Here is a 24,551-nt window from a genome sequence, read left to right on the forward strand (position 1 = left end):
ACTTGCATCTATGGAAAGTAAGGCTGTCTGTCCTTTTATAATCAAAAGTATACTTCTTCCTGCTCACCATATACCATTTCTATAGTCAATTGGTCAAATAATTCAGTGCAGCTGTTCGGACACTTACCTACTGCATTTTGATTCTTCAGTCATTCTGGATGTTTAGTATCTTTAAAACTATCAATAGGAGGACAAAACATGCTAAGACTGAACTTCTGTATTTCCATTTCTAGCTTTTTTTCCAGGCTACAGCATAATATGTAACTACATTCTGAAAAATAATCTGCAGAGAACTGCAAAAGCAGAATATTAGGCTATTTGTTTACAGGAAAAAAATTGGCTTCATCCTACATCTTTTACAACTAAGTCTGCATATTCAGTGCAGATACAAGTATTTAAGAAATAGATATGCTGAAGTGAGTGAAATTTTAGATGCTTAAGAAATGCATGGGCCAATTTAATTTTTGTTTGCATTGCTACACAAAGAAAGTTAATGTATATATACCCTTGATCTCTGAAAACATGTTTATATTTTAGTCTAGACTAAAAAGACATAAGTGGTAAGAATGAAGTATATATTCGGTCACATTAAAATGAAAACAGCCATTAGACTTTGCTACAGTTAGATGGTTGCATGTAAAAGGAAAGTTACTCTTTGGTACCTAAACTGCCAAGTTATTTTTTAAGTCTGTATCTGGAATTCTCTTTTAAAAATATTCACATATTCAGTATACTTGGATGTAATTCATAAGATGTAACTGCACTTTTGTTTTACCTTTGGGCTTGCAAAGCAATCAGTATTCAAGAAAAGAAATTATCTCACTTCTTACTTAAAGTCATTCAGGTCAGAGATGGAGCACAATACAACTAAATAAACATTTCAGCATTTAAAACACTAAAGCTAGATTTTGTAAGTAAGCACCCAGCTTTTGACTTCAGCATCTCTCTGAAAAACAAACATTGAAAACCCTTCCAGACCCAGAAGCTTCCACGGCTGTTACATGGAACTGCTGATGACTTTGAAAACTGCCAGTTGCATGACTGCATTGACTCAGAAGTAAGTAAAACGACATAATTACTGGGGTAAGGTGAACTTAAGCAACACATTTCCATCCTTTAATTCAGTTGGAGCTTTTTTATTTGTTACACTACTTTGATTTCATGTCCCTTGGAGAAGAGGCAAGCTGTGCTTCTGCTGCCGCTCTCCATTATTCTGAGCGCACAAAGACAGATTCCAGGGTTCTCCACCTGCTCTTACAAAGGGAAATCTTAGGCTGTTAATATTCTAACTCGGGGTATTCCAACTGTGATCCATGAAGACTCAGTTGACCGACAGTGCAGATCAAACATCTCCTTGGCTTGACAAAGGAAAGCTGAGTATACATTAATGGCACATTAGCAAACTTTAAGAATTTGAGGAATGTCATGCGGATATTACCTAATGGTGACCAAGGTAAAAAGAGACAATTTTTACAATAGGATATGGTGTACACTTTTAAAATATCTGAAAACCAGCACTATAAACACTTCTAAGAACACAACTACAGTAAAGCAAAACAACAGTGCTGAGTGACCAAGTTAGGATCTGTTGTCTTTCTGTCTCTGCCTCGAACAATTGCCTAAAAGTATGACAGTTTTGAACAAGAACTCCAATACTGAGGAAAGAGTGTTCAAAAGTGAAGAGGACTTAGACATCAACAACTGAAAGTAATGAAGTTACTTTAGGAAGCCTTGTACAGATCTTAATGAGAAAGAGAGACCATAACATAGAAAAGAATGATCAGAATTCTTGTCTGTAGGTCAGCAGTATTGCGGCCACACAGGAATTCTTATTTTATGGAATAGATTTTGAGGGCTTTGGCCCACCAAGCACCTTCAAGTCTATGTGAACAGGTGATCTTTAAATTTGTAAATACTATGCTAGTTGGGCTTTTTTTTTTTTGGGTCATAACATTACTGTCTCCAACTTTTTCAGTAAATTTGTGCTAAACACCTTTCAGAAAACTTTCTACAAAAAAAGAGATTGAAATGGATTCAATATATGCTTAAGAACAAAAAACCTTCTTACTCAACTGATGAGCATTAAAAAAACCCCGCTTGGCTGCCTTACCCTTAAGCAGCTCCGTTAAGAAAATCCAGAGAGTTTCATCATCATCTCATATTTCCCCTTTCTTTTATGTTTTGGCCAGTAAAGCATGTAACTGCAAATAGTATTTGCAAAAGAAGTTCTTCCTACGATAATAGGAGTCAGAAGATCAAAGTGAGACTGGAAAGTAGTACTATTGTTGATAGTTATACCCTTAAAGTATGCTACAAAGGCTGTCATACACCAAAGTTATTTTACTGTTGCAGTTTACCATCGGTGGGCACAAACAACCCAGCCCTCTATTACACTTTTTTACAGACACTAAAAATAAAAATTATAACCTTATCCAAAGACTCTATCAAATGAAGATAGCTGAATTCCCGGATAAGGCATGTTCATATGACTGAATAATTCTGAAAAATTCATAAAATGGTACTTATTTTTTTGGAGAACATCATGCAGCTACTAGTGATTACTGCATTAGGTGTAAAGTTTCATAGTTGAAATCCTAGGTGTATCAACAATTTGCCTGTTATACATACACAATTTCTTCACACAAGCTTATTCTTTAGTGCTTCTCTATAATGACAGGTGACAGTTTTTCTCCTGTTTTAATACTATGAGCTCCAGCTCTGGCATCCCCTGGTACTCTAGCCTAGAAAAGTAGTTTTCACCAAAAGCTCTGCTTTCACAGCAAAATTAATGATTTCACTGTATCTGAACTTAATCCACTACAAATTGTAAGTGAAAACAGATATAAGGTAGTAATTTTTTTCCCCCCTCTCAGCTACAGCTTGATGTAAGCTTTTTTATATTTGGAAAATTTTGCTGACTAACCAGTAACTGTACATTTAGGTATTTTCGTATGTTTTAGCCTTTTATTTTTGTAAATGCAACTTGGACAGTTGAATTGTTGGTTAGAATGAACAGCAGAGATGGACTCAGATGCTGGGTCTAACAACATCAACAGCAAAACTTCCACAAACTTTCACTGAAAATTTTGAGGGTTCAGATTAGCAATAGGTTTACCTATTTCCAATCAATTTTCATATCAAAGTTCTAAGGGGAAGCACTGTTAAGCCAAATCCTCTAAACATTTTGTTAAAAGAAATGTATATTCAGTAATACATTTTAAAATCTTCAGCTCTTGGATTCAAAGGTGTACAATGTACTGAGTGCACTCTGAAAAGGAAACTAAGAATTACCATTTGACTTATTAAAAACTTCACTTTTCATAGTATTAGCAAAAAATATTGTATTGAAATTGCATCCACTTTCTAATGGGCTTTATAAGAAGCATTTAATTATTCATAAGATTTCAGGGATATATCCTAATTCAAGTAGATAAAAGAGCAAGTGTTAAAATATCAGCGTACCTAACTTTTTCAAAATATTAAAATAATTTATATGCATTGCTATTTCAAAGTACAAACTGTTTTGCTGGTGTGAATAAACACAGAGATTTAGCTTATACTACTTTTGTTGCAGTCAAAACTTCAGGATAAGTAAAATTTTCATTTAACAGATGAAAGTGCAGACATCATATATAGCTTAGCCCGCACCACTGCTACCCAATGATTCATCTTCTACATAACAAGACTATAACAGGAAATGCCACCGGGTCTTAATTTAATGATGTGGCTGAACACTATGACTGATCAACTAGTTCTTGTGCAGCAGGCATAGCAATAGAATTGTCCTAGAAAGCTGAACATCTGGTCTAAATAAATGTGCTTTTGGGACTAAGAAGCCATCTTTCCAGTGAAGTCTTGACTTTTTCGCTGCAAGGATCCATACCAGTTCAATTCTTTCTATTTACATTTCATCCCATACCGTACAGTTCCCCTTCACTTTTCTTTATGGCGTAGGTCATGCGTATAACTGTAGTTAAATAAAGAGACTTGCTGGTTTGGACACATTGATATCGTGCCTGTATCTAGTCAAATCAGCAGCAATATGGTAACTCTATTTGACAACAGCAAAGGAGCACCAGTCTGGTGTAGGAGAGAACGTCAGTTTTGCTTTATTTTGTTTATTATATTAAGAAACAGTCTAGGAATACGCACTGACAGCTGTTGCCTGTTCTTTAAAATTTGCTGTAATCAAGCACAATGAAGTTTATCCATATTATAAACCAAATGAACTTCTCAATCAGGGATGAGTTCCACTATAAAGAGTAATCTAACAAACATGTAAACAGTGGACTATATAAGCCATGTAAGGCTTTACTTTCCCCAACAATCTTTTAAGTTACTCATTACATCCCTGAAACGGTGGCTTTGACTCGTTGCTTGCAGGTGCTGATTCAGACTGTGATGGTTCTGAATCTGCAATAAAAAAAGATGAAAGTTCTTGGGAAAACTTCAACCGTAAGAATAAAAAGGTCAAATAAAATTTTCAGTTTCTCTCTCATGTCAAAATGCATACAAATTCCAGTACTTTTAATTTTTAACTAACAAGATAGACAAGCTACCTACAAAGTCTGCAGAATGATGCAAATCTATAACCCAACACAAACAGGTTATAGATTTACATATGGAATGGGTTGATTCTCCTGTCTGCTGTGTCTTGGATTTATCCTGCGCAAGAGAGAACAGAGAAAGCTCCATCTCAAAAGGGAGCTGCAAGGGGCTCATGCTGCCAATTGCTTTGGATGAGCAGACAAAAGTACCCAAGTGGGAAGAAAATACAAGCACTACCTTCAGTGCATACCTGAAAAAATGGAAAGGACAGGGTCAAAACTAAATCAAGGCACCTGTCTGGATGAAACCATACTGTTAAGAGCATTAAAAATATCTTCTTTTACATTGAGATACAGAATCAATCTCAGTCGGAATAGCTGTGATTGACAAAGGAGGGCAATACAAGCAAAGCGGGTGTCATGTTATCTAAGAATTTGTGAGAGAAAAGCATCTCAAAAATAAGATGTATCTACGTATCAAACTATGCAGCATACTGACTTTTTAGCAGCCTTTACAGTATACCCATCATTTTGTTCTCTATGCATAAGTGGTATAACCAAACCAATATCATGATTACTCTGAAAAACCGTCAGCTTTCTTTATATCCCAAGTGTCCCATTAGAGGCACACTTCACATTAAAGAAATCAACTATCACCAAATGAATGAATGAAAATCCCAAATCCTTTCATTTTACTCACAGTAATGGAAAAGAAAAATGTCAGTGCACAGGAAAGTTAAATAGAACCTGAAGACAAAAGAAGAATATTCAAGGCATTCTGTCATGCTAAGGAAAAGCACTTTTAGGCTCCATGGTTGAACTGTTAGGTCATTGCGCCTTCCAAGGCAGCAATGATCAGAGTTTGGATACTTACGTTGACTTTGAAGAGTGGCTTCTCAGGTTATGCACCCTCTTTCAGGTCCAGACCGAGATCTGGCTTCATCCCTAGTTTTATAGCAGTTTTTCTTCTGAACAATAACACACAACGTCTAGTTTTCTGTTTGCCTGTTTGCTTCTGATACTCACCTGGAGGAAGAGGTTCTGCATGCACACACACACAAAATATTACTGTAGATATATCAATGGAAGACAAAAAGATGAATTCAGGAAGTGCTAAAGTGTCACAGAAACTAAACTAACTGGCCTCTAAGACTTTCACACATTGATACACCAAGGTCAAGGGAGTCATGGCAATCCCCAGTGTATACACGAGCATTCACAGATACAAATAAAAAAATAAAACTCTGGAGCTTGCAATGTGTATGTTCAATAGCATTTTAAAAGGTTGCTATAGAAAACTGATATACCCACCGTGGTTACCAAGCCACTGTAAAAAGCCTAAGCAAAAGCTCTTTGACAGAAGGGGAATCTTCCTCCCTTTAACCTTTGTATCTAAGTGTTCTCAAGTGATGTCTTTCATAGCAATTACCATCGTGCGTGACAAAGTAAGGTTTGAAATCGTAGGTAAACATTGGATAACTTTTTTTCTCTCTAATAAAACTGTTGTAACACCACTGTCTTCAACAATGCACATATATTTATGTTGACAAATTTTAATGAACTGATCTATTTTGTAAATACGAGTATCAATGACATTTGTCACAGAAGTTTTCAGAAAAATATTAGGGGCCAAAGACTATTCACAACAAACAGGCAACAAATATTTTATGGTCTCCTTAAATTTAGGCAGGAGGATGACTGTGTCTCTGCAGCATTTTACAAAAACATGTCACACAGGAACCCTTGGATCGGAACAGAGCATACTTCTGCAATTGTAAAGATGAAAAAATCCATGAAAGCCCCTGCCCTCGCTGACTACAAACAGGAACACTCTTTTCTTTGGCTAGTCATAGGTTTTTGTAAGCTAAGCATAGTAATTCAGTAAGTCTCACCATATTCGAAGAGAGTCACACAAATTATTCAGGCTACCCTCTGCTGTTACCTTAAGATCCCAACTCACTTTAAAAGAAACAGCTGTCAATAATTTTTGCCTTTGGACTGCTCACTATTTTCTGATGTTTCTTGAATCTTTTTTTCCCATCCAGTACACTGCTGAAACCAGTCAGTCCCATAACCATTGCTAATTAATTTGCTGAAGTTTACTGCTTCGCTTTTTCTCTGAGCAGGCCTGTAAATCCAAATATATTAAGGAAAACAATAGCATAAGTAAACAAAAATGGGGATTAGGTGGGAAAATTTTATTTTGCACAGAAAGGGCGCCAGCCTTGTAACATAATTTATTTCTAAGTAACTAAACATATATTCTACATGCAATCATCTAAGAAAGAAACAAAAACAAACCCAAAAAAACCCAAAGCACATAACTACACTTGATTCAGTAATGTGTAATTTACATGAGAAGAGCCATCCGTTTTATTGGAACTTTACATGTAGAATACTTACATGGTTCTGGTCTTAGAGACGAAAAAGTGAAAAAAGGAAATCACACAAAGAATGTGTAAGTAAAAAAGGCTGACAATACTCATTCTGTGCTGCACAAAGGTGAAATTTTGTCACAGATTTGCTGTTAAGTTCATTAGACAGTTTAATCACTGATTTTGCATCATTAACATATTTCTAAAACATACTGGGATTACCGTGTAATAAATTTTTAAGACAAAGTACACAGAAACAATTCAGTTGCGCACACAGCTGATGATGTGATTACATCACATCACAGGTGATATAATAATTTGCTTAAAAGACTGTTATCTTCCAGGTATTCATTACAGTATTTTTGCTGTGCCTGACCTTATATAGGCTACAGTTTATGTGTTTTCTTAAAATGGTAGTCCTACTTGTGTCTCTGTAACCTATGCTTACAGAACTAACAATGTACATTATCATTTGCATCTGTTCACTGGTATTGAGAAAAAAAACAATTTAGAATACAATAAAAGTGTGCTACATGAAGACATGCAACTGTATGCCTAGTTTTCCTAAAGCAAAATTATACTGAATAGCTTTCCTATACGAGTTAAAGTGCTATTATTTTAGTTGCTTGTAAAACTATTTTAGTACCACACATGATAGCAAGTTTCGTAGCAGTAAGGATCCACAAAGTCCATACACATATCCACTAATCTCTGCAATTTCACAAGGAGTAATATTACTTGCGTGCACAAATAGTTGCAGGCTTAGGAGTTTAATGAATTTCATAAGCGTACTACTTACACAGGTGGGAAGGAAAGCTTACTTTTCCCACTAAATTCCTTGTTTGTAGAAACATTCGGCATTCTGCTTGGATATTTAGGTTTATAGCTGGGAGCTTTACCTGTGTTAGAGAAATCTTAACTTAATAAAAGGAGTTATGATAAAAATAACCAAGAAGATTATATGATAATATAACCTTCAAAAATGAAGGTTGTATTAAAGGCCCTAAATGTCTTCAGATTCTACTATATATATTATTTCCATGAGTAAGAGTACAGAAGTATAAAGGAATAGCAAAATATAAAGCAGCACCTTAGTTAATTATTCTAGATGAGATCAGCTCTTTGTTCAGTATGTCAATAATGCAAAATGTGCTCTCCACAAGCTTTTCCCTCACAGTATGCTTCTACCCAAAGTTAAGCTTCAAATTCAAACTTACCAATTGCAACCTCTCATCTTGGCTCATTTCTCTGTATGCAGGGTATGAAAACATCCCAGTCTTACTAATGTCAGTGGGACCAGAAATTCATTTCCAGTTTAATTACTACATTTTTTAATTTTTTTTTTTTTTTTTATAAAAAGCATAAAACGTCCCATATAATAAGAACACCGTTGTGGTACATTAATTAAAGGTTTGAAATTCAAACAATTACAGATATATTGGGGGAAGCCTACAGCAGAAAAGTGTATTTTACTTTAATCATCTTTCATTTGCTAATGACAGGTAGAGAAATTCAGTGTTGACTGAAAGACAGAAAGACAAGATGACACCTAGAAAGCCAGTGAAATGACATCACAAACTCTAGGACTGAAAGTTGGAAAGCCAAAAAGTAATGGAGAAACATTAGCAACACATATCAAAGCTGTTGATTATAATTTTGATCAAAATCAACAGCTGCTGAAGGTCAACTTACCTCCCTCTCAAATAAAAGCATAAAATTACATATCCTCAACAACTCCCAGATATTTTTCACTAATAGCTGCTAAGAAATTCTGAGGTTAAAGAAAAAACAAAACATCTTTAAAGACTATTTACAGCTTACTTCATTGCATGAAGAAAAGACGGGGGGGGGGGGGGAAGTCCTCAAGACAGCACAAAGTTTTCAAAGCTTATTAACAAAGTTTTTGTGTTATAGCAAAATATCCTTTTAATTAGAACCTACATGACCATTTTCTCTTTTAAACATGCAACACAGGAGAGCGCCCCATATGGTAAGAAATATTACTTGCAGGTTATTTAAAAAAAAAACAGGACAGGGTAACTAGAAGTGAAATGTATCACCCTGTAAATTTAAAAGTACATTAAGGATAAAGATACTTTTCACCTATGTGGACATACCTACTGCAATACAGTTAACAGAGCAAAAAATTATGAACAGAGTGCAAAAATTAGATGCATCAGCAGCAGTTGCACTTGGATTGCAGACACTACAAAACAACTCCCATGAAAACATCCATGAGGAGAAGATTCCAAAATAGATGTAAACACACCACAGACTTCTCAAGGAGCCCATGCACATTTAGTATGGAAAGAGCAAAGAAAAGTTTAATAGCATTTGAATACGTCTAATCAGTGAACTAATTAACAAGCCACTAAAAGAAGCAGACCTGACTGTTTGGAGAGTGTAAGTTTTATTTTCTGGGGGAAGGTGAAGCCTAGGGGAGACAGTTCTACTGATTCTGAAACAGGATGTCAATGCAAACCAACATGTTAAGTCAGTGCTGAAATCCCTACAGACTTCAGTGGAGTCAGAGTTTCATCAGAAGAAAAGTTCCAGAATCTGGTAAAGAATAAGTGGATGGGCTACTAGATTTCAGCCTGGCTGATGTTATGTTGAAGCTTAAAGAGATGAAAAACTGGGACGCTTGTCAAAGAAGAAGAGAATGATACTAGCAAGAGCATGCAGTGATGTTGGAGGCAATGATGTCGGATTGGGCCCCTCACTACAAGAAGGACGTTGAGGTGCTGGAGCGTGTCCAGAGAAGGGCAACGAGGCTGGTGAGGGGTCTGGAGAACAAGTCTTATGAGGAGCGGCTGAGGGAACTGGGGTTGTTTAGCCTGGAGAAGAGGAGGCTGAGGGGAGACCTCATCGCTCTCTACAACTCCCTGAAAGGAGGCTGTAGCGAGGTGGGTGTCGGTCTCTTCTCCCAAGTAACTAGCGATAGGACGAGAGGAAATGGCCTCAAGTTGCGCCAGGGGAGGTTTAGATTGGACACGAGGAAAAATTTCTTTACTGAAAGAGTGGTGAAACATTGGAAGAGGCTGCCCAGGGAAGTGGTTGAGTCCCCATCCCTGGAAGTATTTAAAAGACAAGTAGATGAGGCACTTAGGGACATGGCTTAGTGGGTGGTGGTGTTGGGTCGACAGTTGGACTCGATGATCTTAGAGGTCTTTTCCAACCTCAATGATTCTATGATTCTATGAAGAAGGGGGCTCTGTTCCAACCCGGAGGTTAAAAAATGCATTAGCTGCTTAGAACTGCTTTTCAAATCCGTTAACAGTATTCTCTGCTGAAGCAGCCTATTTGTGTTTTACATTTCAAAAATGCTATCCTATTGAGCAAAAAATGATAGTGCTGTCTTCTGCCTATTTCAGATCTGACGTACCATGGAAGTTTCAGATCCAGGACACAGTTACCTACAGTTTCAACTGACAAAAACAATTTAATTAGACAAGTAGAAATCAAGTAACTTTTGTCACATATTGAAGGCACGATGGCACACAGGGCAACACAGAAAAACAACTTGATTTGATAGGATATACAAATAGTAGATGGAAAGAGATGAGACTCTCCTCTTGGCACTGAAGAGAAGCATTAGAAAAGGAAGTCTAGTAATTAAAGAGTTAATTAAAGGGCAGGGGGAGGAGGGAAGCCTAGAGAGACTTTGTCTAGAGATAGACAAAGGCCCAACTGTCAAAACTAAAGTCAAAGCAAAAAAGGGGAAAGGAAAGGCAATGAGAAAAGACTTGAAGGCTGCCAGCAAGTCTTACCCACTGTTTTAAAGGTTGTCTTTCTTTTCTTGGTATTAAATGGGACAGGCTAGCATAACTTGCAGGTATCAAAATGTTCCTTACTGTTCAAATCAGCTAATGAGTGACAAAAGGAGCAAGGGAACAGATCAGAATTTGGTTTTGGAGGGCACCTGCAATCCCGTCAGGTGCTGTTTGTTACTTTGCTGGGCAAATTCAGCATTAAAGCAGACCTTGTGCCACTACACCCCAACGGTTATAGCTGAGGAGGCATTTTCACTTTGACAAGCCTCTGTTTAACAGCTGTCAAGCTTCCCAGATAAAGCAAACTATGTAGGACCTTTTTTACATGTTCTCGCTTTAAAGCATTTTCTCCCTTTGTGAAGAGATGGCAACGACATACCCTAAAAATTACTACCTACATTTATTATACGTACACATTTATTAGTCTCAGATTCAAGGAACATGAACTGTGATAGGTATTGTGCCTGGCTGGTATATGAAGAACAATGGATACCTGCTACCAGCATGGAAAGCTAAAAGCCCCCAGATGGAATCCTGGCTCCCCTGCGATCAAGGGAAAAATTCTAGACTGCATTTCAAATCTCTCTCCGAGGTAAAATCCTGACCTCAGATGAGTAATCCTTTTGCTACAGCACATACATACATATGTATGTATGCATATATACACATACATTTCAGGCAAGTGCCTGAAAGAGATGACTTCAGACATGAAGCAGTAATCTTACTGGTGCCACAGGAAGATTGCCTAATGCTGATGGTAACCCTGATACCACCTCCAACTCATCTCCCACCCGTACACAGGCCTGCCTCTTTCTTAAGGTCATAGCATTTTCAACCCAACTCAGCTGGTCCACGTGATGCATAGGCGAAAGGGTGCTTCCACCTGGGCTAGCAGTCCATCACTTTGCCATGAGCACAAAGGCTAAATTCTTCACGCACTAACACGTCTTTGCTGCTTTGCAAAATTCCTGGAAGAACGAGAATTATCACCGTGATTAAGGCATTAGGGAGGAACTACAGGATCCATCCCGAGGCATGGAGAACCATGTAATGGTCCCCCTGATGTCCAGTCCTCCTCTACGCAGTGACAACCCTAATATGAGGAATGGTGGAGATTCTAATGCTTCAGAACAAAGTGGCATAAAGGCTTAAAGCTCCAGAGCGAGGGCCCACTTGGGAACAATGCTTTCCAAACTCAGTAGAACAGGCACCCTTAGAGGTCAAAATGTTTTTGCACTTGTCCCTAAGGGCACCCTTTGGGATCTATCTCCACGATTGCATCACGCATCTCTCTTCTAAAATATTTTCATTATGTTCAGTCTCAATACTTGAGGTAGTTTGCTGCTGCAGTATCATCACGTAGTCAGACAAACAATTTGAATTTTCTTTAGAAATTTGCCTGTGGTGTTTTGAAATACATCTCTTGCATTTCAACATATAAGATGTATGGTGAGAAAACTAAAATCAAGATTGGTAGGGCTAGTTCCATTGTCTCACTTGAAGACTCTTCAGGAAGGTACTCTTAAAGCACAGGATAGAAACCTCCTATAAGAGGAGATACAAGAAATAGCTGTTAAAGAAGCACCATGTGATGTTTCAAGATATATGAGACGCTTTTCAGGGTACAAGAAAGGTACTGTGAAGGACAACCATTTCAGAGATGGTGGTGTGGAGGTAGAGCTAAAACTAGAGAGATGGAATCTTCCTTCTCAGGCACCTAATCTTAAAGAAGAAGATTTGGTAGATTTAGTACCTTAGACAAAACTCAACTTCAGCTTCCAGAAGAGCAGTGTAAATTATATATCAGGGCCTCAGCAGGCTTGGAATCTGAGCTGAATATATAACATATATTCACTTTTTATTTGGTGATAACACACATGGGAACTTTCATTCACATGACTGAATGAAACTGGATCTTGATCAAACTCCACCCAAACAGAAATGGACCTCAGTCTCACTTTACCAGTCACCACATGGACTTGAATTACACTTACTGTTATCAAAGTTAAGTTTATGTCGTGGTTTAATCTCAGTCGGCAACTAAGCACCACGCAGCCGCTCGCTCACTCCCCCCCCCCCCGGTGGGATGGGGGACAGAATTGGAAGAGCACAAGTGAGAAAAATTCGTGGGTTGAGATAAAAACAGTTTAATAATTGAAATAAAATCATAATAATAATAACATGATAATAATAATAATAATACACAAAGCAAGTGATGCACAGTACAATTGCTCACCACCCGCCGACCGATGCCCAGCCAGTCCCCGAGCAGCGGCCCCCCCGGCCAGCTTTCCCCAGTTTATGTACTGGGCATGACGTCACATGGTATGGAATGTCCCTTTGGCCAGTTTGGCTGTGCCCCCTCCCAGCTTCTTGTGCACCTCCAGCCTTCTCAGTTGGTAGAGCATGGGAAGCTGAAAAGTCCTTGGCTAGTGTAAGCACTACCTAGCAACAACTAAAACATCGGTGCGTTATCAACTTTGTTCTCATCCTAAATCCAAAACCCAGCACTGTACCAGCTACTAGGAAGGAAATTAACTCTATCCCTGCCGAAACCAGGACAGACTCTTAGAGCACTAAAGATAATTGGTTCTTAAGCAAGGGAGCAAGGGACAGCAGTTCCTCTCTGTCCTTTAAGAGGCTCCGTGGCAGACTAAGTTTCTATTTTCAGTGCCTTAAATCTCTGATTGAAAAAAAGCTTCACCTACAAGCATCAGGTAAATTGCAGTTCAAGCATACGTTGCTTGTTTGCCTGTTTCCAGAGATTAAGTAAACATTCCCAAGCCTATTCAGAAATGAGATGTTCCAATTTACACAAGCCATCGCTCTGAATTTGCACTAGTTACTCATCTCAGCAAAGGCTAAGGACTTTTTTTCCTAAAATGTCCAACATCTGCCCCGCTGTTCAAGAAGAGAGGCACTGGTGTTCAAGTACATCAAACACCTTTCCATGTATACTCCAAAGACCTATGGTAAATGAGGCAGCCAAGATTATGGAGGATATTAAAAAAACACAAGGCTTCAGCATCTAAAATGGGAGGGGAGGATGAAAGAGGGAGGATGGGAGAGAGGTTTCCAGGACAAAACACCAAGGTCATCACAGAAAGGTTTGTTCTGGGATAGCTTGTGCTATACTTATTTTGTCTTGGATACATCTTCCGTTCAAAGACAGCTAGTGCAGTATCTTTGGGGACTCTCTTGCATTTTAAACTAAAACAAACTCCTTCTTCGGAACAGTCTACTGTTCCTTCCTCCTCCTTCTTTCTTCCTCCCCCAAGATCACAAAACAAGAATTCTCTTCACAAAGAGTGAATTGCAGGGGAAGCAAAACCTAGGAAGATGGAAACTAACTACTGGCTTTCATTCACACTTAAGTATACGCACCGTATAATGTGATTGGAAATGGCATTTCTGGTTCTTATGCTATACCTGCAGCACATAAGAGAAACACGGCTTTCTTCTCATTCTCTAACTGCAATATAAAAATTGCTTCTGGAATACAGAAACTGGGGTGGACTACAGCTTCCCTTCAGTAAGAACCCACAGGCCCAGCTAGAAGTGTCTTCACAAGCTCTACAAAGCGCCGTCATAGAGTGCCTCTCCATCCTACCTTCTTTTTCTCTGTGTTTTCTTTGTCCGCAGCATCCCGCTGCCACTTTTCATATCAAAACCAAAAGGCCCTCTTCTTGTCTCATAAATACTACCATGATGGTCATCAGCCTTAAACTCTCTGTGAATCATATATTCTGGTAGAGAGGAAAGAGAGCTCCTGCAGGCAAAGATGTAACGCTTGTTTGTGCCAGGGATACATTCCTAATGTTGCACTTCATTACAGAATGATTCTGAAATACTAACAGGCGAAGAGAGAACCCAGTAAGTCATGCATGGTCTCAGCAGACTTGCCGTGGCTCATCGGTCACTGGGGGATTGGAGCAGTGCGAGTACCAGTCAGGCACAGCATATGCTGCTGGAGAGGACCTCCTTGTCACGGGAGCGTAGTGCTTCAGTAGGTCTTGAGAGAAAAAGACAAAAGCCACTACTTTTCTGACTTCTTATCTGGTCGCAAAAGCATTACCTTTGTTTTCAGGTTGCTATTTTATCAAGAAATGCTTGCTTTATTCAGTAAGCAGCATTTGTCTCCCTTGATAAAACGGACAGTCAGAACCTTGCAGCATTGCATTCCACTTGTACCTTGTTTATCTTGCTCTAAATGCTTTGACATGTTTCTACCGGTCTGTTAATTCATACTTCTGGATTTGTCACCCTGCTCTAAGCATGCGTGCAAGCCATCTGCTCAAGTTCCTCAAGATTCCTTCTTCGATAAAGGAAATAATAAAACCACTGATAACCTTGGTACAAGAACAGAATATGTACAGCACTGTAACAAACTGAAGGTCATCATAAAAAAGTTTATAAACCTCTACCAAGTTTTCTGATAATGCTTTTTTGTGACATCATTTTCACCAGACCACTACTTAAATAGCCCAAGCATAAATTGTAAAGACCTCACTCAAATGCAGCTAAACTGTCATCATCTACTTAGATCAGATACAGTGCAAAACTACATATTTTGCAAAAAGGTACCTACACACATGTCCTGGTTTCGGCTGGGATAGAGTTAATTTCCTTCCTAGTAGCTGGTACAGTGCTGGGTTTTGGATTTAGCATGAGAATAATGTTGGTAACACACCGACGTTTTAGTTGTTGCTAAGCAGTGCTCACACTAGTCAAGGACTTTTCAGCTTCCCATGCCCTGCCAGTGAGAAGCTGGGAGGGGGCACACCCAGGGCAGCTGACCCAAACTGGCCCAAGGGACATTCCATACCATGTGACGTCATGCTCAGTACATAGACTGGGGGAAAGCTGGCCGGGGGGGCCACTGCTCGGGGACTGGCTGGGCATCGGTCGGCGGGTGGTGAGCAATTGTACTGTGCATCACTTGCTTTGTGTATTATTATTATTATCATATTATTATTATCATCATTTTATTTCAATTATTAAACTGTTTTTATCTCAACCCATGAGTTTTCTCACTTGTGCTCTTCCAATTCTCTCCCCCATCCCACCGGGGGAGGGGGGAGTGAGCGAGTGGCTGCGTGGTGCTTAGTTGCCGACTGAGGTTAAACCACGACACAAGGTCACTGATACCCAGAATCTGGGATGTTGGAGGAAGTGGGCTCTTCAAGGTTACCGACTTCTCTGGTCGTTTCAGTGACATGTGGTATTACCATCCTGCGATAATGGAAAATAAAATATTGATGGTAAAAATTAACTGCTAGCATCCCTTTTTCAGGCAACTAACAAATTGAGCCCACCTGAAACTTGAGCGACGTGCTGCATTTCAGCTTGGAGACAGAAGACCAGGCTTGCTTATTCTGGGGGATATAGCACACGCACCTTCTAGAGGATCAGATGCCACAAGGGAACATCTTGGTTTCAGTTTTAAAACAGCATTCAAGTTTTCACGTAAAGTGTTCTAATACAGGGGATCATGCATCTTCATGCAGAAAACTATTTCCAAGGACACCAAGAGCAGCAAGAGGCACAGAAGACAGCAGGAAACACTTAAGCCTTTGGTTTCCTTTAATCCTTACCCATTAACAAAAGCAAAGACAGTACCTGTCCGTTTGCAGGTCTTTATTTGTAAAACAACCAAACCCAATCCCCAAACCACCCACCTTCCCAAACAAAAAAAAAAGAGACACCCAACACCCTATCTCTCGATACATTACTTTCTCAACTTCTAGTGAGCAAAAGACAAAATAAATAAATCCTCATTTATGGGAAAATAGAGTGGCAGACAAGGAAGAAAAAGGCGGTCTTAGGAATTATGCCATGAAAGGTGCAGAGGACACTTACTGACGTGAATCCCAAGTGCAGCAAATGCCATTTCATAGGTGTAAGGAAACTATCTTAAGGCAGGCAGCCTATTAGGGAGCTCTTAGGTACACACAAATGTCAGCTATGCTGAAACTCAGCTCCAAGAAATAATAACCCAAAGCATTTGCTCTCCCTGGTATCAGGGGCAAAGAAACATTAGACCATGCTTGCTGCCACTTCACTAATTGGTCCATCAGAAGCTGCACAACCTAATTATCCCAAATGCTCTCCTTCTTTGCACTTTACTGGATTGTCACTATCTTGGATCTCTACTGCATGCCGTGGCTTCAGATTAAAAAACAAAATCGAAATTTCCTCTAAAAGGGATCAGCAACCCCAGTCGAACAGGCTGAGCTCTACAGGGCTTCACCTAGAGGGCAAAGTGTTTCAGAGCGCTTTTTTCCACCTGACGTCTTCTAGAAGATGACTGCAAAAGGAGGAAATGCTATCATTCAGAGTGCAAGAGGACACCAGGTGAAATGACTTGGGGACAGCAAAGGTGCTTAGAGCTCAGCCAATACTTGAGGAAACTCTATCAGGTGGGAACCAGCCAGCGAAGAAACCATGACGATGGCACTCTCCCAGCAGCCCTAAGCAAAGGCCAGCGATCAGCTCCACGTTCCCTCACCAAGATCTTCCCAGTGTCCATCCAAATGGCAAGCTCTTTGCCTGATGCCGAGAAAAAAGCTCCTTCTCTCCGACTTGGCTTCAGCAACCATCTGAAGCGGTAGAGATGGCCTGGCACCCCAGACGTTGGCAGCTCGAGTCTGAGCTACGCTTGCCTACAGACACAAGGCCGGGGGGTAAACAAACGGGATGGGTGCTGCACAAGTCCCTTGGTGGCTGCACCTTACCGTGCCCTTAACTTCCATCCCACAGCGAAGGGCCGTGGTGTCTGACGGAAAGCCTACTTAGCGGCAAGCCGGCACCTCTCCTTGCGCGGGAGTGCCGAGCAGCACCAGCAGAAAGCGACCGCGACCACCTGGGGTACAGAAGCCAGAGAAAGGAACCAGCAAAGCGGAGGCAGCGACCGACAGCTCCTTCGCTTGCCCGCGAGCGGATAAAGGCGCGTCACGGCGCGGCCTGAGCACGCGTCGGGTCCCGCGCTGCAGGAAAGGCTGCCGCGACGGAGCGGCTGCCGAGCGCCTGCGGCCAGCGCCCGCCCCCGAGCACGCCCCGAGCCCCCTTCCGACGGGAGAGGAAGGCAAGCCTCAGGGCGGAGTAAGGCTCAAGCCGGAGGCAGAGCGGGACAGCCCGGCTAACGCCCCCTCCCTCTGCGGGAGGCTGAGCGCAGCGCGGTACTCGCCACGGGCAGCGCCGCCGGGCGAGGTCCAGGCGGCTCCCGCTCCTCACAGCCGGCGCCTGGGTCGGGGAGAGGCGGGAGCCGCACCGGGCCGCGCCCGCCCACCATCCCCCGCCCGCAGAGGGACGCCCGCCACCTGCGAGCTGCCCGCGGCACCGCCTCCCGCCCGCCCCAGCCGCGCCGCTCCCGACGGGCGGGCCGGACGACGGACCGCTCTCCGGCTGCAGGCCGCGCCGCCGCAAGCGCCGCCCGTCCCCAGGGCAACGGGGGCGGCCCGCGGCCGGTCGCGCACTGCCCCGCGGGGGCGGGGTCACTGGCCGCCGGGGGCCGCGCGAGGGCGCCCGAGGCCCGCGCCCCTCCCCCCGGTCAGGCGAGCCGCCGCCACCTTCCTCTGTCCCGGCTGGCGGGCGGCGGGGGGCTGCCGGTGTCGCTGCCCCACGGGCGGGCAGGTGAGTCCCTCCCCCTTCCCTCGCCGTCCGCGGCCTGTGTCGGGATACCTCTTCCTCTTCCCGCCCTGGGCTGGACAACCGACGCGTTTCCTACTGGTGGGTCGCAGAACCTGGGACGGAGCTGGGACCAGCGGGGGCCGGAGCGCGGGGCCGGAGGCGCTCTCGGGGGGAGCCCTCTCGAGCGAAGGCCTCTCCGGGGGAGCTCTCTCGGGGTCCTGGCCGTGCTTGGGTCGGCGGTGCGGAGCAGGGGCAGGGTTTTGGGGTGCGAGGCCCAGGGCCCAGTGACCACACTGCAGGCTGTCACGAAAATGGCCCTCCTTTTCTTTAATGAGTCTTTAAATGAGGCTTTCTCTTGTTTCTGTCAGTTTCCTTTTTTGGGTCTCGATTTACAGAAAAAACCATCAGCTGGTATTCCATAACGCGCAGTAACATAGCCATGCTGACGATTTTCTGCAATCCTTTGCCCTGCCACCCGCCTCACGTCGTCGGCGCTGAGGTAGACACAGCAGGGCATCAGCTCGGGGTTGTCCCTGCGCTTTTGCCACTCTTGGTCTTGAGGGAACGGAGATCGCAGAGGTTTTGGCTCTCTCCCGAGCAAGCAGGATGTCTGGTGCCCGCACCTCAGCGGATACGGAGAGGCAGCCACGGAAGGCCCAAGATCTGAATGGCTATGTTTGAGAAATCCTCCTCTCCTTTCCCCAAGTGTAGGTTCCACCTCGTCAGCTGGGGTGGCTGGGGGGTGGACAGGGGAAGAACACGAGGGCAGCCTGAGAGCTGGGTCTGGAGGTGGTGGAAGGCAGCAGCAGTCTCTTCACTCTCTTCACGAATGCCAGGACTAGGCCTAGAAAGCCTTTTGTCTCTGCGAAAGGAGCGACGAGTCCATTTTGGATGGCACGGAGGGAGTCCCAAGCGGTTGTCCAGATACCTCCCGCCATAGTAATTGCGAGAGCTTAGCACAGTCCTGTTTTGCTCTCTGTGGGATGGGTTATGTCCCTGAGCTGTCTCGGTTTTCCCTCCGAGCCGAACCAGAAGGACACCAGTGTTTCCTCTGTTGGCAGTGGATTTGACTTGTCTTCCTGACAGATGAGGTTTCCTTCAGAAACCTGGTCAGCTCCTCACCAGTGGTCTGCCTTAGGAAAAGGAGCACAAGATCCTCTGAGGGGTATGAGAATTTTTCTAGTAGGACAAAAGGGGCTCGTTTATTCCTGATGAAGTGTACGCTACAAGCCTTTTGAGAGCCTTCTAGAACAGGCAGGAGGAGTTTCCGTCTTGCAGAGCGGCATGTGCTGTCTCTTGGCAGATCAGGCTTCAGGGTTGCAGCGCAGGGCCTAGCCACCGGGGTGTTTCTTTGGAGTTCCCCTGGCTCCCTGTGGCTTACCAGCATGCATTTACAGTCAGCCCGCCCGCCCGCCCTCTCTACCCAGTCTGCTTTTATGCCAAGGAAAGGGCCGGCGACAAGCTGGCTGCTAAAGAAATGCTGCTAGAGGGGAGACAGACAACCCCCCCTGCACTGCAGGCACTTGAACTGTAGGGGTACAGGCTGGGTAGCAGCTTCCTCGCATGTGTCCCTGTGCCTGCAGCTGTGGGCTCAGGCAGTTCCCGGCAGCCCTTCCAGGCAGAAATACTTGGGCTGCGAGGCTGAAAGGGTGTTTTGTTTCAGTTTAGCCTGCTTTCCTCAGCCGTCACGAGACCACTCATGCAGGCAGTGCCTGTCTCGCCTGTCTAAAGCTCTTTCCTTTTTTGTAGGCAATCCCCAAGCCAAGGGCCTCCTGCTCTCCAGAGCACTGGGGTCTGCGGGTGGGACCAAACCGGGCTTCTGCAGCCTCGGCCAGCGTGGACGGCGAGTCTGCTGCTGAACTGCCTGGGTACCGCCAGCTTCGCCATCTTTTTCCTCCTTGCTGCTCCGTAGCAAAGCAAAGGCTCGGAAGATGGTGACCCTGGCGCTGCTTATCGGTCTGTTCGCTTTTGGTGAGCCTCTGTAGAGCTCAGACCTGAGGATGGTGCTTTAGGAGGTAGCCGGGGCTCCATTCTGCCCTGGTCCGCTTCCCATGCTGTGACCAGAGGAGCCTGGCTAAGAGCAGAAAGTCCCCGACAGGGGTGTGCCAGTCCCCCCGCTTCAGAGGAACGGGTGTCGGGGTGAGGAAGGGGTGACTTGCCTTCCCCAGGAGGGCTAAGCCAGTTCTCTTAAGCCGAGGGAGAGGCAGTGGCTAACCTCACCTGCCCCAGGAGGTTGAGAAGCTTCTGCAGGACAAGGAGCGTATTCCAGGGGAGGGAAAGTCCGTCTATTGTGGAGCCCGTACGCCATCATGACCACAGAAAGGGGAGTGGGCAGCCCGAGGCATAACCCAGCCTTAGACCAAGTTCTAAGTGTAAGGAGAGCTTTGGTGTGGGTCTGACGGGTGTTTACTACGTGGGACAGCTTGGCAAAGAAAGTCTCTGGAGGACTGCAGCAGTATGCTGGGCCTACATCTCCTCCTATATTCAGCCTCTCCAACAGCCGGTGACATTTAGGTTTCTTCAGATCAAGGCTGGTTCTGCCAGCGTAACTCCAGGGTATAAAGTGCCACTCATTAAAAGGCTGTGGCTAGGGCTGTAGGTACAGTAGCCACCCTGGCCGGTCATTCAGGTGAAGGTCAACTGGACCGAACACCAGTGTCTCCACAGTTCGTGGCATTGCACGCAACTGACCAAGAACAATGATTAGGCAGAACTGGGCCTGCATAGGTTTCAGCAAGGCACTGGCTTGCGTGCAAAGACTTGAGTCCTTTGGTTTTGATCGGTAGTAGAGTCCTGCTGCCCCAGCCTTCAGCGTGCCTACCACTTCAAAAATCCATTTGTGGGCACATAATTCAGCAAGCAGCTTCATAGCGATGGAACTTCTCAGGGTGGTATCAAGAAAGGACCTGTAATCAAACCACCCTTGGAAGTGTAGCAGGAACCTGCCCGATAGTAGCCCAGCTGCCAAGGAAGACAGGGAACTTGAGGAATATGTAAAAGAGGTTACAAAATAGGGTCATTCCAGCATTCCTTACATCTGAGTTTAACCTTGTCCCAGTTCACCTTGGCTGGCCTTGCAGGGGAGCTGCTTGCCCCATTCCTTTTCCTTCTAACAGGTGCTCTCCTTTGTATTCCTTCCCAGGCTGTTCAAGAGATAATCAAGTCTTGGAGAAGCTGCAAGAAATCCAAGTCCCGATGCCTGATTATGCCCTCAAATCATCAGGTACCGTGACATTGTACAAACAAGCCAGTCCCAAAGCACTTCCTGTGCAGCTTGACAAGACAGACATTTATATGCATCCATTGGTAGGAGTGAAGGGGTGAGAAGTCAAGGGCCACCTCGTGCCCTAAAAATGTGCCCACTGACAGAGTCTGTAACAGGCCAGACCACATCTGAAGAACAGAAAGCCTAGTTGACATTCTTGTCTTTTTCCACAGCCCCTTATGACAGTTTGGTGAGTCCCTGCTGTGTGTTCCAGAGGGATCATGCCAGTAACAAAGAAGGGAATCCCACTGTAGGAGATGGCTGACTACTTACATTTCTCAAGTCAACAGTGCAATATTCCTCCTGATACTGCTCGATGGTTGTGCTCATGTTTTAATTTCCAAGGGCTGCTGTCATTCATTCAATGACTTCTCCATCCAGGTGTCTTGAGTTTGGCAGGACTGAACTTTAGGTTACCCTGTCTTGAGTGGGTAGCCTATCTTACGCATTTCTGGACACCCAAACTTTTACAGTGCATTCCTGCTTCTCAGTCTGTCTTCCTGTTACCAGTTGGTGGTACTTTAACTGCACATGTGTTCAGTCTTGGATTAAAACTAAAAATGAATATATCTGTAGGAGATGGTTCTTAGTCCTTTTTTCCATCACCTCTTCCTCCAGGGAAGTCTGCGATAAGCTTGTGGTCGAGAGAAGGACCGGGAGCTCTCTCACCAGTTAGCGTCACAGGCAAAACAGACACACACTCGACTCAGTGAAAATTAATGGAATTTATTGCCAGATAAAACCGACACCTTTCCCCCTTCTTTGGGAGGATCACCGTGGACCCTGAATCGATACAGGCAGGTGTCGTGGCTCAGGGTCCATGGTGGCTCAGCACTTGCAGCCTTACGTAATTCACAAACCCAGAGAGCTCGTTCTGAAATGAGAAAAAGAAATGAGTTGCCTTTTCCTCTCTGGCATGTGACTACTGACAGAGTAGTGCTGCAGCGACCGACTTGTTCAACAGCATACTTCTGGCTACCCTGTGAAGTCTTTTGACCTATCGTGATCAAGACGTTCTTCTCCTGCTCTACCTCATTTGGCCCCAAGAACAGGAAAGGAAGAAGCAGCTACCAGAAACTTCAGCAAATAGATTGGCAAGTTCTTTTCACCTGCTTTGAGGCACATGCTTCCACCGTCAGAAGACCCAGTGGTGTTAGTATAATGTCTCATTGCCTTCTCTAGAAAGCCACTGAAACAGAATTGCCTCCCTGTCACTACTCACTACCAGCAACAACAGAATCCTCAGAAAGCCCAGTATTTCTAGTCTTTAACTAGCAGGCCAGTAGTAGTGCGCACTACGGTATGTGGCCACTTGTACGCACTTGGAGTCCAGACAGTCAAGCTGATTGCAGCTTCAACTGCGGCACTTGTAAGTGCTGAAACTTAAACCCAAAATGAAACAGAAGAAGAATGGCAGTCCAGGCATACGCTGTTAGGAAGTTAAAGCAGAAGAAAGGCCAGCGTGGCACGCGCTCAAGGAGAGGGCTGCCTATAGCCCTTTGGCAGGGAAGCTTCTCCCCAGCCAACTGCATTTCTCCTCCTCTCCTACAATTCTCCTCCCTCTTTCTCCCCATACCTTCAGCTGGAAGGTCTGACTGGGATTCAGCACTGCCAGGAAAGTGAACTGTCCCAGGAATGTTCCTTGCTCCTCATGTTCTTCCTTCAGGCCCTAGAGAAAGATGGGGGTGGAGAAAACAAGAGCGCCTGGTACACTGTGGGAAGACTTAACTACAGTCGGTGAAGTACTGGTTTATTTCCGCTACGTAGTCCAAGAAAGATGAGCACAGGAAGAAGACAAGAAGCTGCAGCTAGGTAGCATTCCACACTTGCTCACTCAACAAGTCTAAGCTGCCAGACGTTCCCAGTGAGAGGGGGGTAACCCGGGAATGACAAACGCCCACTGGGATTGGAAGCCAAGAAGGTTTAGGACCGTGCACTGTGCCAGCTCCTTTTCCCTGTGGCTCCTGGAGTACCATCTTGCCCCAGAAGCTTCCTTTCAAGCCGTCCATTGGATAAAAGAGGAACACAATGGAAAGGGAGCAACTCCAAGGAGCTTGTTTCTTCTGCAAGCCAGGAGGAAGCCGCAGGCTGCTGGACTCTTTGACCTGTATTCACCACCCGCTTAGAAATGCTATGCAACCCCCCGCCCCCCACTGTAGAGAAATCACTTATGTAGACAGCAGAGTCCTTTGGAGCTCTGAAGATACTGTCTCCATGAAACGTTGTCCCTGAAACATGGTCCAAGGTGACTACTCTGGGAATGATTTCCATGGACAGCTTGATGGAGATGTGTCCCTGACTTCCTGGGAAGGCCCAGCAGTTTCCTGGGTGATTTTCAGGCTGAAAGGAGAAGAAGAAACTACGTTCACATGGAGAAGGGTGCTCTGGCTCTCATTCCTGCTGCAAGCATCAGAGGATTAAGAACTGATCTGGTCAATCAGCTCTGCTCTGAACCACAGCCACTGCCTTCGGTCGGACCCTGCGGGTACTGAACAGAGAAGCAGTTGCAAGAGTTCATGCCTCACAACACACCTTCAGCGGAGAAGTGCTTTGATGGCAGGGAGCTGGGTATGCTCCTTGTAGAAGCTCTCTGGCCTCTCCCGGTCCGGAGCAACTCGCCAAGAACAAGCAAGGGACAGTGTGGCTGAAAGGCACCTGTCCCGAGCAGGTGGCAGCTAAGGGCCCACCTGGATGAGCCTTTCCTGTAAGGGGAAGCAATCGCTCCCTTTCATCCAGTCCCAGCTCCTTCCACTGGCACCAGCCAACTCTTCAACTTGTGCAGGCAGCTCAGGAGCAGTGCCAGGATGGCTTGCAAACACAAAATGGGGCTCTCCAGCAGTGCAGGCTCTCAGCGCCTGCCTGTGCTCACTAAGAACCCCAGCAAGCTCACACCCCAGACCTCTGCAGGCACCTTGTCCACTCTCCTATCGTGCCATGCTGACAGTTTTCACAGTGACTGGGA

The 24,551-nt window shown here is 44.2% G+C and overlaps 1 protein-coding gene across 1 annotated transcript; it reads right to left on the reverse strand.

Moving 5' to 3' along the window:
- Window positions 1-1,159: 1,159 nt before the first annotated feature.
- C2H7orf57 (chromosome 2 C7orf57 homolog) lies at window positions 1,160-15,913 on the reverse strand. Its single transcript, XM_076332095.1, is given in 8 exon segments — window positions 1,160-1,248; window positions 6,539-6,675; window positions 7,722-7,815; window positions 9,019-9,025; window positions 14,306-14,352; window positions 14,355-14,464; window positions 14,599-14,707; window positions 15,811-15,913. Coding segments are annotated over 8 exon segments (696 nt in total).
- Between the last annotated feature and the right edge of the window lie 8,638 nt (window positions 15,914-24,551).

The sequence above is a fragment of the Aptenodytes patagonicus genome, chromosome 2, assembly GCF_965638725.1.
Source record: "Aptenodytes patagonicus chromosome 2, bAptPat1.pri.cur, whole genome shotgun sequence".
NCBI lineage: Eukaryota > Metazoa > Chordata > Aves > Sphenisciformes > Spheniscidae > Aptenodytes > Aptenodytes patagonicus.